This window comes from Drosophila gunungcola, unplaced genomic scaffold (assembly GCF_025200985.1).
Source record: "Drosophila gunungcola strain Sukarami unplaced genomic scaffold, Dgunungcola_SK_2 000075F, whole genome shotgun sequence".
Lineage (NCBI taxonomy): Eukaryota > Metazoa > Arthropoda > Insecta > Diptera > Drosophilidae > Drosophila > Drosophila gunungcola.
The window spans coordinates 398948-414887 of record NW_026453238.1 but is presented as its reverse complement, the minus strand read 5'-3'; the positions used below and the strand labels follow the sequence as shown (position 1 = coordinate 414887).

The window sequence follows — 15940 nt, the reverse complement described above, 5'->3', positions numbered from 1 at the left end:
TAATGATTAAATTGAATTCATATATATACTCCAATGTAATAATTATTGAAAATATTTTGAATTTCCATAAGTATACTAAAATGTTCGAGTTCTGGATTCCCAATCTGTTGGCCATAAATGTTGTTAGCCCACTTTTTAGGGCATGTTTTCTAAAACTATAGGTAACTTTTTCCCCTTTTAGGTTATTTTTTCTGGGTGCAGGAAGTTGTTTGTGCCAACTGCTTGCGGCGTATGTCTGGTCCTCGTTCTCGTCTTGATCCCGTCCTCATCCCCGTCCTCCGACTAAGTTCCAGCTCCAGAGCTACAGAGCTCCAGTGTCCATGTCTGTCTGTGTCAGTCGGAAATTGAAAGGAAAGAAAATTGAGCATACTTTAAGGCGCCACCGCCTTGGCCTTCTGGCTTCTGACTTAACTCAGTGTCAGTCATGGCCCTTTCACTCTGTTTCTGTTTCTGTTTCTGATTCGCATTCCTATACCCATAGCCATACCCATTCCAAATCCACCTGGCTGTCCGGGGGCATTACGCGATTTCCGGCCAGCTATAAATGCAATTTGGCCAACTTTTACCCAAATTATATAAAATGGCTATCGGCGTTGCCATTGAATTGAATAATTGCCAAACGATTTGTAAACAAGTTTGCAAAGACAGCAGCAACGAGCAGCGAGCACCGAGCAACGGTGTCTTCATCGCCTAACGAGTTCTAATGCTAATTTGTTTGGTATTTTCGGCTTCTCGCCAACTTTGGGGGAGACAAAGGCGTTGCTCTTGGTCCCAACTTGTTTGCTTTAATTGTTTGGGCAGGGCAGCAACAAAACTCAAACTCGATCAAACTTGAGCTAAGTAAATTAGTCCAATGGCTTGAATAGAGGCGGCCGTCAGTCGACAAGTCGAATTTCAGGCTAAAGGGATGAAAATTTCAGGAAGCCATAAATAAGGAATACCCCAGTGCATACTCAATGCGAAACTTTTGCCTGCTTCATAATATCATAATTTTCAGCCAGCCAAGCGAAACTCAAACGCAAACGCAACGATACGATGCCTTGATAAATTAGGATATCAGCAATGTCTCAATTCACCCCTCACCCATATTTATTAAAGATTGCTCCAGAAGACCACATTTTCGGATGCCTTAATTCCATTTTGGTCTTAACTGAGCAGTAGACACGCCTTGGTTTATTTCGCCTTTTAATGGAATTTTTAAGCAAACAATTATTCACGCCAGCTGGAGCTTAGTGCCACGCCTCCCCCTCCCCCTCCCCCCCTTTTTTTTTTGAATCAAGAAATTGCAATTTTGGGCAGCCAGCCAAAGTCTCCGGCGGAAAGTTTTCCGGAACGGCGGCAAAACGTTGCAAGTTTTTAGCCAAGTTTTACTTTTTTGCTGTCGAATTTCACAAAAATTGTTGCTGATGAAAATACTAAAAAAAAAAGTGTCCAGTGATTGCGGTCCTTTGTGTTTGATTGAAGATTGATTCGTCAGCTGATTTTCTAATCGGGATCCGACGAAATGGCATTACTGTCCCCTCTGATGTCATTAGTTACCTAAGTGCTCCTCCCTCCCCCGACTTATCACTGTAATTTTTAGTAAAAACTTTTTTTATGTACAGCATAATAAGCTGTACTACTTTCACCACTCCTACCAAACATTATCAAAGCTCAAAAGTTTGCCGACATCTCATGTGTCTGGCTATTAACTTGGTCCTGTGAATTATGCAAATGGCAGCGGAGAAAGCAGAGCTAGAAATTAGTAATAAAAGTTACTTTCGGTCGAAAGGAGCGTAACGGGATAGGATATAAATACACAAAAACACACTAAGACACACACACACGCACACACAAAGTCAGTACCAAAAACACAGCATATATACACACGTGAGCGAAATTTACATAACCTCTTTCATTTTGATTTGATTATTTTCATTCAATTTCGTAAGCCACGCGAACAGGCGAATTCTTGAAGTGAAAGGTGGGGATGGGGGGTTTGGGGGCTTGGGTGTGGATGGATGTCAGGGGGTGTGGGACTTGGGGGGAGGGTTTTTATTTTTTTTTTGGGAAATCGCTGACGTCGTCTGGCGCGTCAAAGCGCAACAGCGGGATAAAGAAGAAGCATCAATTGGACAGCAGAGAGCAAAGCAGAAGAAGGAAAAAAATATTAGGCAAGGTGGTGCGAAATTTGAGGTAATGCACCGAAGTTTCGAATGCCCTCGAATTATGCAATCATTACATTTACTGTTTTTGACAACTTAAAGTATATCTTACATTTTATGACACACAAGTAATTCAATTTATTTAAATTAGTTTTAGATCTTAATGATATCGAAATAAAATTTTTTGGATTTCAGATTAAGGCTATTTGAAATACTTAGTTTGAAGATCAACATAACACTACAAAATTTACTACGCATTTAAAAACAAACAAATATAAAATGCAACAAAAAAAAGGCTTATGTTTTGTGGCACACAAGACACTTAATTTATTTTAAAAAACTAATTTTATATAGATCAGTTATATAATATAGAACAGTTTCGCGTTAAAAATGATAACTCCCTTTGACTTCAGTTACTACAAAGATTAAGATAAGACATGTTTGCCCAAAACTTATTAAGTTTCGAATATGTATATGTAAGTTAACTTAGCATAAGCAAATATTGTGTCCACTAAGCCAATGGTAAACCTATGTCAAAGTGTCCAACTGACAAAAAGATGATGTAGGGTATACGTGTATCGGGCAGACAAAGAGTGGAGACAAAAATTGAATATTTTATCACTGGAGAGGGTGAGGTGAGTGCCAGTTACAATGTGTTTGTGTGCGGCTCTCAGTTACCCTTTTATGGGCTGCCTGGGCAGTCTGTTAGACACCCCCTACCCTCACCACCCACCACCCACCTCCTCCCCCTGCCCCATTCAACACTTCTTCGGGGGTCATGTTATTCTGTATCCTACTACCTTTTCAGCATTTTTCCTTAGCTTCTTTTTTGGTTCTTTTTTGGATAAGTAAGTCGTTAAGTTGTCAGACTTGACTCTATATAAGTGTGTGTGTGTGTGTATGTGTGTGTGATGGGCCATTGTGTATGTGTGTGTGGCTTTATCAATAAAGAAGCTCTTTGACAGGACATTAACTGGCAAAAGCCTCACACTTGGCTGAGCAATATTTGCCCGGCTTAAACCCTTTACACCCAGACCAAAAACCAAATAAACAAACATTGGGAACGCTTAAAATATTTTTCCCGAATTTTTCTTACATTCCAAAGGGATTTTGTTTTGTTTTTGCTTTCCTCTCGTCTGCGGTTCTGTTTTTGGTTTTATTTTTTTGTTTGCTTTTTTAGCTTCGGTTTTTTGGTTTTTACATTTGTTTAGCGCTCCACCAAGAGTAAACAACAACAAAAAATTGAGAAATGTGGCGGAGGCGGCGACTCCGGCTTTTTGGCTGGGCGGAACTTCGGAACTCAGACTCGGACACGTATACGGATACGGATACGGATGCGGATGCGAATGCGGATGCAGATGCGGACAGAGGACTCGGATGGCTTCGTTCCGTTCGTGGCACGGTCTGAAAATCAACTGAAAAGCTTCGGTTCGGAGCGGAGCGCAATCAACAGTAGGTCGAATGTCCTTGCTGATACGAGCCGCCAACGAAGTTTAACGAGGCGCGTCCTCGTGGTACCGTTTCCAACTCCCTCGCATCCCTTGGAGCTTTCTGCAGCAGCAGCAGCACAAGGAGCACAAGGAACAGCAGCAGCAGCAGCAGCCGGAAGCCATGAGCCATGAGGCTGTGAGGGATTCGAGGCACACAAGGCACACAACGATACTGGTGGCGAAAGCAGCTAAGCCAACACAGATATCGCTTGAGTAGTTTAAATAAATAAATAAATTCGTGGCTTATTTTAATGGCATCAAGTGGCACACAGCCTCTCGCTCTTAGCTTTTTGTGCCCCAGGCGTCACTGTGGTCACACTGCTGGAAATCCCCTTGAAGGAGCACAGCGGCCATAAGATCCCGGCGATGAGATTGCCGTCAAATTGGTAAACGGCCTCGGGCAGCTGACGGCCGAAATCTGATCATGAAATCGGATAATATTTAAATTTCTCTCTCTGGCAATGGGGCGAAATGTTTTTGCGCCCTAAGTGGCACTGACAGTTTTGCGGTCAATGCATTTAATTAGGACCAACTCTGCTTTTCCGCCCTTTTTTAATTATGTAATGCAATTTATTAATTTCAATTTCATTTTCCATTTGTATTCATTTGCGCGCACCTGTGCAGGAAGCCCAGCAGCGGTGCTAGCAAACTCATGCAGCCAAAATGGGAGCAACGTGCCGTATGCGTAATATTAGCGCATTAATATGTGCCACAGTCATATGTGTTTGCATGTGTGTGGCTCAGTTTGTGTGTGTGCGTTCGTGTGTGTGGCTTAGTGTGCGTGCTTGTGTGTGTGTGAGTCTGACAAGAAAAGGCAGCGGCTTAAAAATATCCAGCGAATAAATACAGAAGGTATGCGGAACGGAACGGGGAACGCCAGTAATTCGACATTACGAGCATTAACTCCCACGCCAGAGTGCCATTCGCTCCCTCTCCCTCCTCCCTATTGCCCTCTCACTTCCACTACTCACCACACGAGCTTTTTCCGTCCCTCTGCGACACGAAAAAAGCTCACGCTGCGGCGAAGCTTTTCCGCTGCCCATTCACGACGTTCAGTTGGCCAAGTTTTTGGCGCCATGAAAAATCGTATCGCAAACGGAAAATCTCATCTAATCTAATCGCATTAAATCAGCGATGTTCACACCACCGCCACGCCCCCCGCATCCCTCTGCCCCCCACTTCGCATCGAAACACCTGACCGCCCACAGCGCTTATCATCGCATAAACGACAAAAAATTGTTTATCATAAGCAGCGTGGGAAATTTTTCGGCAAAAAGCGGAAGATATTCAAACGATGGAGCATGGATACCAAAGTCATAAAAAGTTGCCAAGTCATGCCACAAAAATTATGCTAATTCGGTTGTTTTATTCATTTCAGTTGTTAATACATAATTGTTGAATCCACAAATATTCAACAATCTGATTAAAGATAATTCATAACTCAGTTAGCATACTTAATTGCTTAATTTGTGAAAATTGCGTGTTCAAAACCAGCATACATAATTGTTGCATACATAATCCACAAATATTCAATAATCTGATTAAAAATAATTCTTAGTTCAGTTATCAAATCGTTGGGTTTTTTTTCTGTTAAAATAGTTTTAAATATTTCAGAAAGTAAAATGATTGACTACAACTTTAAAAACAACTAATCGGGATTACAAATGTTTTTATTTTTTAAAAACAACATATTAGCCCTATTTCGCATTTTCAAAATGGGATATTTTTGCTTAGAGAAATATTATATTACAATTATAACAAAAATGATAATTGTTCTTTATTTCTTTCTTTTTCTTTTATCCACATATTTTAAACTATCCACCTGAACTTAAAACAGTGTATAATCTATCTATATCTAACTAACTATATATTTGTATCTAACTATAACTTACTGTCTAACAATATTGTTTATACTTGTATAATTCCTAAGGTAATTGCAATGACAATTTGTTTGAGAAACAAACCAGTTCAAATAGTAATACAAATCGTATCCAAAATAGTGAAAATAAAATAAGATAGCAGTCCCGAAGCCAGTTGTAACCACTATCAAGGAAAAAACAGTTGGAATATTTATCATACGCCGTGTGGTCAGGTGGTATTTCCAGACCGCTCAGCTTTTCGCTTATCGTTGCGGATGTCGGAACCACAATATTTATCATACGCCGCGTGGGCCGCACTGAAATGTCGGCCTGTCGAGGAGATCACCCTGCTGACGTTGTTGATGTTAATGCAAACTTGATTCCGCCTTCAATTTTCACAGGTCTCTCCAAGCAGGCGTTTTCCTGCCATCGCACGAGCGCCATATCGTTTAACTGCCTTAAAGCCATTGTTAATTAGTGCACCGACCTTGTCGTAATTAGTGCGCACACTGCACATGGCTAGGGTTTAGGGGGTGGCACCGGGTGGCCCAGGGGGCCTCACAAGGGTTAAGGAGCGGTGGGCAAAGCAAACCCCATGCCGACGAACATTTTGTGTTCAGTTTTTGGCGAGTGCCGCCGGCCATGCATGCGGGATAGTAAAAAGGGGTGGGCAGGCCGAAAAGGAGCGAATAGTTGCAAGGGGCTTTGGGCACGTAAGCCAGCACAAGCGGATAATAAGTTTTGCATTAGGCGGGAGCAAGGCAAATGCAATTTTCGGTTGCCGCACGGAGAATGGCCCCCCAAAGGGCATAGCATAGCTGGGCAGTTTTTGTTAAATAAGCTAATGAGCCAAGAAGAGGACGAAGTTGAATTCCGAGAACCCTTCAAGTTTCGCAAAGACCGAATGCCAAAATACACAAAAACCGGAAGGAACAGGAGAGGCATTAGCAAAAAGGGAAATTAAAGAGGATAAGACTCGAGCTTAGGTGCTAAGGCTACACAAATTCAAGGCACTTGCATTCGAATGCGTGCAACAACAAGCACTATGCTAATCAACGGCCATAAAAACTGGCTACGAAGTAAGCACAGACTGTGCAAAAAACAATGAGGAGCCAACCAAATGCAGAACGAAGTGCATAAATCTCGAATGGAAATTATGCACACACACGAGCAGAGCTGAAGTGCCAGCAAAAGCGTGGGAGGGTGTGAGAAACTAGAGGAAAAGCGAAGAGGCAGGGAAAATGCCAGCTGACGACTGCTACTTCTACTGCTCCTGTGAATCCGGGGAATCTGGGGAATCAATCTGTGCGGGGAGCTTAGAGTGGCTTAATAGCCGGCATACCGCACCCACCCCCCAGCAAATACTTTCCAGACGCACGCCGCCGCAGATGTCTATTAGCTGGCTCAGTGCCTGCCACATTTAAATACAAATTAAAAAAACAATTAAACATTTTCCCCAGCAGAAGACGCCAACGCCAACGCCCAAAAATAATTAAGCGCATAATTATTTAATTTGACGAGTGTGTGTATGTGTGTGTGTTGTGTGCGTCTCTTACGAGAAAATGCCTCAGGGGGCCAAAATGAGCGAAGGACAGGAACGAGCGTATTGAGAAATGCTGGCGATATGAAAATTAATAGACGCACTTCCAAAGTGGCAAAAACAGGAACAAACAAGGCGGAGTGGGTGGCTCGGAACACTTGAAGTGTCGTTGTGAACGGGTGCTCGACTACAGGCCAACCCCCCCTCCCCTCTCCACTTCTCTTCCACACACACACACACACACACACACACACACACACACACACACACACACACACACATACACATAGTGGCACACCCCCGATCCCAGCCCGAGGCGACAGCTTCCAGACACTTCACCGAATGCCGGCGCCAGCATCAGACAGCGAAGGGAGGGGCAACCAACGTGGCGTATGCTTGATATTTGAGTAGGGATTCGAGAGCAAGTTGCAACTGATTTGGCAGATTGTCAAAATATTAAAAACTCAGCTCTAATTGATGATGAGGGTGAGTTCCTGGGCGGTGGATTTCTAAGTGGATGCGAGAATGGATATCTAAGTGGTTTCCTGGGTGGATCTGCATGTGGATCCCCGAGTGTATCCCCAAAAACTAGCCCAGTTGGGAGGCTTTCCCTGCCTTTAATGATCCGCTTTCTCTCTTTAAGCTTTCGCCCTCTTTAACTACCATTTTCCAACCCTCCCATCTGGGCCATTGTTGTTATTATTAATTTTATGCGCCATATAAACGGTGGAAAGGACCCTAAAAAGTCAGCAGCGTCAAGTAAACAAAAGCCTCCAATGTCGCTCCATTGACTACAACAACAAAGGGCAACAAAAACAGCTCACAATATATATAAAAAAAAAAAGAAAACGGTCACTGTGTGGCAAATACATATTAAGAAAAGGGACAGGCGACAAGGCGACGGATATTGATGTGGTGAAAGAGGGAAAAAGATACCAAAATACCTATAAAATAAAGCATAAAATTGGGTAGAAATAGCAAGCGTAAAACTTGGAATTTAATTATCATTTTTAAGTCGCTGAAAAGAATTGACAAATTTGGCAGGGCCTGTGATATTTTGAAGTACTACAGTTAAAAAGCCAGAACAAAAGCTAATCAAGATTATGGAATATGGCTTACAGGGTCGGAAACACTTCCTTGCACCCGTTTGATAATTTTTCAATAAGCCCTAATGTTATAGAAAATAAATGGTTTGGAGAAAATACGACCAAAAACCTAACGAAACATCTTAAATAAAATGCATTTAATTGAAATAAGAACTATTTGAAATCAAATATTTTACACAATAACTTACATATTTGAATATTGAATCATGCAATTTAACATAACATGCAATAATATGATTTAATAATATTAAATTTAAATATTAAATATAAAATGAAGAGTTCAATGGTCACTCATTTATTTTTACTATTCCATTTTTTTAAACAGTGTAAGAATGATTATAGATAATGATTCCACGGATTGTCTTAAGTCTGATTTTCTAATTTCTACATATTTTTCCTGAAAATGCTTACCAATTCATCAAAAACTATAGTACCGAATGTCTCGGACATTTTAGTCGCCTGCCAACTATCGCACATGTGCCTTAATGTGTGTGTGGTTCTGTGGTCCATGCCATTGTCATTGCCATTGACTTGGTCCTGTTCTTGGTCGTGGTAGTGGTCTTGGTCGTGGTCCTGGGTCCTGGGTCCTGGTCGACGTCATATTGTGTTTGGCAAATCGTTTGCGATAAAGCCAACTACATAATGTCTCTGTAGGCCAGGGAAAGGAAAAGGAAAAGGGAAAGGAGGTTGGGACACATAAAAATGCTAAACCAGCGCTATGCTGGCGTCGCAGCGACGCACACACAAATGCGAAACAAGAAATACGAAATACCAAATACCGATTTCCAACCCTCTGACCCCATCGCCTGCCACCCTCCATATGTGGGTCCTGGGATAATGCGCGTTATCCTTGATTGCCTGCCTCGATATTGGGCCACGGGCTAAGGCGAATGCTAAGGCGAATGCTAAGGCTATGGGCTATGGGCCATGGGCTCAGGCCAAGGGATATGGAAAATGGGCTATGGGCTGGCTGCAAACAAGCCGCTTAAACTTGCCTCTCGGTTCGCCATTCATCGGGCAAAGTTTGATGCTCTTTGGCAAAAAAGAGGTAGCATAGCTGAAAGTTAAAGCTGGACTAGTCAACTTGTATTTCCATCCCATCTTTTAAGCTAAAATGTATAGAGACCAATTGAAAAACCACCATGGTGTAAGCAAATATTATACTAAAAGCTAACCAATGTTGAATAAAATGTTTTTTTTTTAATTACCTGACACTAAAATAAAAAAATGAATGAAAAATTTAATATTTTTTGCCGTTTTATGACTCATCTTCTAAGTCAAAATGCATAAAGACCACTAAAAAACCATTATAGTTTAAGAAATATAATATAGGGTCTAAATTAATGTTAAATGTAAATATTTTTGCATATTTTAATCCACTTAAGGGCATTTTCCCTCTATACTTTCTAAGACAACATTTTAAGTGACTAATAAAGCATGAATTATTATATTTGTTCCAACTAAATGTATAGAAAATAAATTTAATATAATTTTTTGTACTGCTTGATACTTAAATGTGATAATTTCTCCCTGAAGGGCATTGAAAAATCCCTTTTGTTACAAACTGCATAAGTTATTCCCGCCATGCCAGTGTAAAGTTCAATATGGAATCCTCTTTGCCAAGTGGCTTACTAGTGCCATAAAAAAGTTATGGAAACTGTAGTTGTTCATACTTAATATGCCCATTAAAATGAACACTCCTCACATTTAAAAAGCGTATGTAGCAGTTCGGTTCCTTGCAATACCCAAATCCTGATTGTTTCACTTCTCTGTGTCTTTGCCGCTGAGCCCATCGTGATTTGGCTGTTTTCAGATCCTGATTCCCTCTGATTCCTTCTGGCTTCTTGCCTTTGTGCTTTATGCTCATCATCATTTGCCGGGGCGGAGTAATCGCAACAGAATCAGATTTTAGCCTCTTGCTTGGCGGCTAATTGGTGCCCAAATGCCGCCTAGCGAATGATTCCCATTTTCCCCAACTTTGGGGATGTATAGTAGGCTGGTACGGCGTATGGAGGGGTGGGGGTTGGGGGTTAAGCTAAGGGGCAACATCGTCCAGGGGCAACTAGCTAAACAACAATTTTAATTGCGACCAGGCAGAGTCAACGTCTGGGACTCGAGCCAAAGGCAAATGAGCGAACGCTCCAAGAAATATGAACGAGGTCAATGATTGTTTACACTACCCTCGAATGCTGTTTACTTCGAGCAGGCAAAAAGGGGGGGGAAAGGGGTGGCACGGTGGGGTTAGTCGTAGTTACCAGACACCTTGGAGGCAACGTCTTCAGCGAACAACAGATAGTGAGAAAAACAGGAAAATTCAGTAATTATCTTATTTATCTTATCTTTATTTGCATGCAAGTGGAAAGAAACCACAGTTTGGACTTTGTAAAACGAAAATATTTATATAAAATGGGCAAAGCAAACCAGCTATTAACACTTTGTAAATAATTTTCAATTATTTAATTTTATACATAACTTATAAATGATAATTAAACATTTCTATGTTGAGCAAAAGTTGTTCTATTATAATTTGCAATTTGTTTTAAATATTTTGATGAAAAAATATAATTTATTCCACCGTGGCTTCAATGAAAACGTGTGTACGTGTGTGAGTGTGTCTGGGGCACACAGTGAAAATGAGCGAGGGAGACAGCATTAGAAAACAAAAAGAGAGCGATGCATAAACACTAGCCTGAGCTACTGGAGAATCTCCAGTTGTTGCCTCATTTAAGTGAACTGTTTAAAAGTGGAAACATAAGCTAATAAATACCATGAAAACTGGAAGGAATTTATCGAAAAACCTTTGGTTGTTTTAAAGAAATCACTAGGCTTTAAAATTCATTTAGAAAAGAGTTTGAAAGTATTCAACATTATATTATGAGTTCGTGGGTTATATTTCTTTAAAAAAAAATTTTTTTAGTGCTTATTTTAACACAAGTATAAATTTCATGAAATAAATTAATAAATCATCGTTATTTGAGATTTTGGTTTTAAAATTTTGTTTATTTAATGGTGAAATAACCATTTTAATATTTATGTTTTAATTATACAAATGCCAACAAACAAATTTGTAACGATTTCTCTATTTGTATTGTTCTGTACAAAGCAAACAACAATTTTCCAAATCACAGTCAAAGTAGCCCCCACCAAGAGTCTCACAGACGAACCTGTTCCAAATTTCACAAGTCACAATCTTTTTCACCTTTCTACAGGGTCAACATCAACACATCTCCACAATTATTCAATTTTTTTCTTTTGCTATATTTTCCAAGATGCTAAGTGATCAAAACTGTTTTTCGGAGTTGAAGCGCGATCTCTACGAGAGCTGGCTGATCGTGTTCATTGGGATGTTCGTGCGGTGGAATCAGTGGCGTCTGCTGACCAATGACCCCGCATTGCCGCTCGATTCCAGGGATGTCGCCGTTTCCACGGACGATGATCAACGCTGGAAGGACCTGTACTTCGGCTGTGGCGTTCTGATGGCCATCCTGCAGTACAGACCACTGTATGTCCGGCGATGTCGTCATCGCGTCAACCTGCTAATGCTGCTGGCCGAGACGTGGCTGCTGCTCCAGCTGGTCGAGTATCTGGATAGCCGGCTGTGGATGCCCTTTCTGGGCATCATCCGCGAAATGTTTTTGGCCATGGGACGGGCCGAATGGGGCTCCTGGCTCATCCCCCACCTTCCGGCAGTTTGCGTCGACTGGCTCCTGAGCGGCAGAGCCTTCAATTCCTTCCACTTGATCTCCTCGTTTGTGATCTTTATCGCCGCCTTCGACTCGACACTCAAATACTGGAACAAGACGGTTAACTTCCTGCTGCTCGGCTGCCTTCCGGAAACTGCAGCCCTGGGTCTATTCCTCCATGAGGCACGGCAGCAGAGGTATATCTCGCGGAGGATGAGAGGTCTGCCACCGGATCCCATGCCCGATGCCATGATAGCCAGGCGCATGTGCAAGGCCTGTCAACGCGATATAAATTATGCGCGGTGGGCTCAGCAATCAGTCAACAAACACGATCCTTTTGGCAACCTAACAACCTGACATCCTGAACACCCATTGACCATCGAAGAGGACTCCCAAAGACTGTATGAAAACTTTAAAGACTTCCGAAGAAAAACAGCCGTATCAAACTTGAAGATAAATTCAGCTTTTTCACTAAAATGTGATGGACTATATTTAATTATCAAATTATCTTATTAACTTGTGACACTAATATTAATATAAATCAAAATTGTCTTGGGACGTTCCAAAAATGGAAGTTGATTACATTTGTTTGGGAGATAGTTTCTAGTTACCATTGATGTTTAAAAACAGGTAAGCACTTAAGATATTTAAAAACTTCTTAACAAGCACTTAACTACAGCTTAATCCCGTGATACCCAATATTTCTGTTTATGTTTACCTGGCCAACCCGTAAGTTAGACCGACAAAATTTCCGAGAAGCCCTTCTGCTTGAAGCTCCCAACACAAGACAATGAATTGTCAGCCAACCGCTTAATCATAAACAATGGAGGCATAGCCAAATACCGCACAAAGTCATCGGTCTTGGGCCCTCATACTGCCGGAATAACCGCAGCTTCAAATTTCGCGCCCAAAGATGACACCGACCACCGACGTGGACCGCAAATTGAATGGGAATGGGTATGGGAATGGGTATGCAGACCGATTCGCTCATTAAACCAGCCTATTCTGCCGCAGGGAAGCTGCCTAATTATTGGGTTTGGCCGGAGATGGATATGGGGTAATAATGTTTACCCGGGGAACGCAATCCACAAATCCACAAATCCACATACCTGCCGCTCATGTGTGTGTGCTCATCGAACGCTGCGGTGGGTCCTCGGCTGATCCGTGTTTGCGATGACAGTAATCGACTGATTAAGCGTAATTATAAATGTAATTTCCACTCAAACGAAAACATAAACAGAAAAAGAAACAAAGACTTTTTTTTTTGCTGTTGTCTTTGGCTTAAAACAAATTGCAGGACCGTTTAACGCATTAGCGCGCACACTTAATTAGAATTCACTGGTAGGCGGGGGGAGGGGGGTGGTGGAGTGGGTGTTGGCAGAGGAAGTGATTTAAAATATGCACAGAGCACGCGAGCGGCCCAAAAAAAAAAATTCGTAAAAAAGGGGGAAAAAAGCGCAGAGAAAACCGAAAAAACAATGAGGAAACCGAAAATCGAGTCGCGAACATGCAACTTGTGCGAATGGCAATCGAATGCCAGCAGCCGCACAAATGCCCTGGGCCTCAGTCGCAGTCGCAGTCGCAGTCGCAGTCGCCGTCGCCGTCACAGTCGACGTCAGCTGTGCAGCCAACGTTGGCAGAGCAATCGAGCAATTGAAGAATTTACTTTGCATTTCTTGCAGGTGCCGTCTGTCGTGGTTCGGCGGTGACTAATTATTGCTCAGGTTTTCTTCCTCTTTGCCCCTGCCTAAATATAGTAAATAATAAAAATTTCTGGCGAATAACAAAAGGCAAAACTTGCGAGCAAATAAACAATAAAACGGCAGCCGCAGATACAGATACAGATACAGATACATTTACAGATACAAATCAAACGAACCGTTTATTGGGCTGTTCCTATACGTATTTCGGTTGATTTCGACGAACTATACAGACGCTACTTTAAAACAAAACCAATCTCTTTGATCTACACTCTACAAATTTACATTAGGATATCTTTAATTAATTCAAATTTGTTTTTTAAGACAATACCGAAACACTACTATTGGTAATTTCAAACCAACTCGGCATAAAAAATAATACAAAAAAATTGAAAGAGTATCTTATCAAAGTGAAAGTAAAATTCCCCGTAATGTCAACTCAATGATTCCCAGTCCATAGAAATAGAGAGCCCCCTCTTTTCCACAGAAACAGTATCAATTTGTTTAGCTTTTTATTGCCTTGGATCATCTATTCGCTTCTTTGAACGAGAAAAGTCTTTAAGATATTTTTGGATCTGTCTTATCGTTCATTTAAATAATTCTTTGTATACATTGGCTGCTAAAGATTACACTAGCCGACATCAAAACAAAAACATTTTCAATATTATAACTAAACTTTATCGGAAGTCACTTACCAATACGTATATAACTTTTTATTAAAAGTGTATAGCATACAAAGTATTTAAGTTCAAATTCTTGCTAGTATTAAATACTTTCGAAATCTATAATTAAATGCAGCCTTATTGCTCACATGAATCACAAGTTTTTAGAAGATTATTGATTGGCTTCTTGATTGGACCGTAATTGTTGCCCTTTCCATCCAATTAAATAGTAGCTTTGGATCTGTTTAGAAACCACTAGATCAAGTACTTGCCGCTGGGCTCCCATCTGCAAATCGTTGATGACGATCAAGTGGTGATCACTTGACGGACATACCATTTCCCATTTCAATTTGCAACTATCCAGCGAACGCGCGAGGAATAAATTCGCAATTGCGTACATAAGCGGAGAATTTAATGGGCGCACCTACGAGGGAATTACTCACTCATTCTCCCGCGATGCCAATGCTGATGCCGATGCCCATGCCGATGCCTTTGCCGATGCCGATACCCATTTCTATGGCCATGCCGAAAAGCATCGAATTCGTATCCGAAACGGGCCAATTATAATTACTGTTTATTTATTCTAGTTGGGTAGGTCAGGGGCGTGCAGGGGGGTGGAGGCGGGGGCGTGGAATAATGTAAAATTTGTTAATTTGAAATTTTTCTCACTTGCCTGCCATTGTTTTCACATTTGTTTCATACATTTTTTGCTGGCCCAGCAATGATGCGGATTGTATAGATACATTCGGATACAGATACAGATACAGATGATGCAGCTGCAGATACAGAATCTATTTTGGTTTTTAATCTGCTAGCCTTTTATTATAAATAGTTGGGCTGCCTAGATAAACATGCTGCCGCAGTCGACGTCTCTGCCGCTGCTGCTGCCTCTGCCGCTGCCTCAGTCGGCGCATCTGCGGGCCAAAATTCATTACTAATTCATGTCCAATTTCCAACGCCCGCGGCACGCACAAAAACCGCAAAAGGTAATCAAAAATGCGCGCACCTCCGCCCAAAAATGGAAAAGCAGCTAAATGAAAATTATCAAATGTCAATACTTGTGGGTAAGGAACTGTCATGAGAATTGTAAAAAATTGAGTGGCATTGGCATGCCTCGGAAAATGCTTCAAGTTAGTTTGGCAAAGTAAGTCTGATGAAGGATTGCCCTTTATTATATGTATTGCGTTTATAAAGCATACTCCATTGTTGTATTTGTTTAGTTTTTATTTGGGCAACCCTCAGGTAATTTCCTTTAATACATATTTTTGACAAATTTCAATGGCATTTAAGTGAATTATTTCATCATCAATTTTCTGGGCACTCAAATGGCGAGCGCACACACATGGCACACTGACATGTAAGTACATCAATTAGTATTAAGTACGACATCAATCTGGCAAATAAAGTTGACCTAACTTGCTACATACTGTTAACATGTCAGCCTGACCATCTAGACACTTGAGGTTTGCTTTGTGCAAACATTATACATTTATGTGCTCACGCTGCGTATACGTTACGTTACGTTACTTTTGGGGGGCAAATCCATGTAATCGCCATGTAGAGCTGTCTCCGTTGATTGCGCATACGCCACGTGTGACTGGCCATAACAGTTAATGGTCATTAAACAAAACGCTCACCAGCCAAAGCCAAAGCAAAGCCAACTAGCCCATTAAGAGCTCGACAATTAAGTTGAAACTTTCATGTAGTTAGAGGGTCCCCAAAGGGGGACCACTTTCCGAACAGCAGGCTGAACTCC

At 41.4% G+C, this 15940-nt stretch overlaps 2 protein-coding genes across 5 annotated transcripts in view; one reads left to right on the top strand and one right to left on the bottom strand.

Annotated features, from left to right (window-relative positions):
- LOC128264599 (frequenin-1) overlaps nt 1–13372 on the bottom strand; it is a 28674-nt gene extending 15302 nt beyond the window's left edge. The window contains exon 1 of one of the 2 annotated variants that reach the window (XM_053000165.1): nt 12932–13372. The gene's annotated coding sequence lies outside the window, so the exon portion shown is untranslated. Of the gene's footprint in view, nt 1–3240; nt 3548–12931 lie in introns of those variants that run through there. The other variant, XM_053000166.1, reaches the window with a different exon arrangement.
- On the top strand, nt 11256–12965 carry LOC128264598 (uncharacterized). Of its 3 annotated transcripts, none has more exons than XM_053000162.1 (3): nt 11256–12452; nt 12561–12779; nt 12837–12965. In XM_053000162.1, the coding sequence occupies exon 1, from the start codon at nt 11409–11411 to the stop codon at nt 12177–12179; it is 771 nt and encodes a 256-aa protein (XP_052856122.1). In that variant the 5' UTR covers nt 11256–11408; the 3' UTR covers nt 12180–12452; nt 12561–12779; nt 12837–12965. The 3 variants fall into 3 exon arrangements, with proteins under 3 accessions (XP_052856122.1, XP_052856124.1, XP_052856121.1); XM_053000164.1 differs by having other exon boundaries at nt 12557–12779; XM_053000161.1 differs by having other exon boundaries at nt 12502–12779.
- Nucleotides 13373–15940: the final 2568 nt, after the last annotated feature.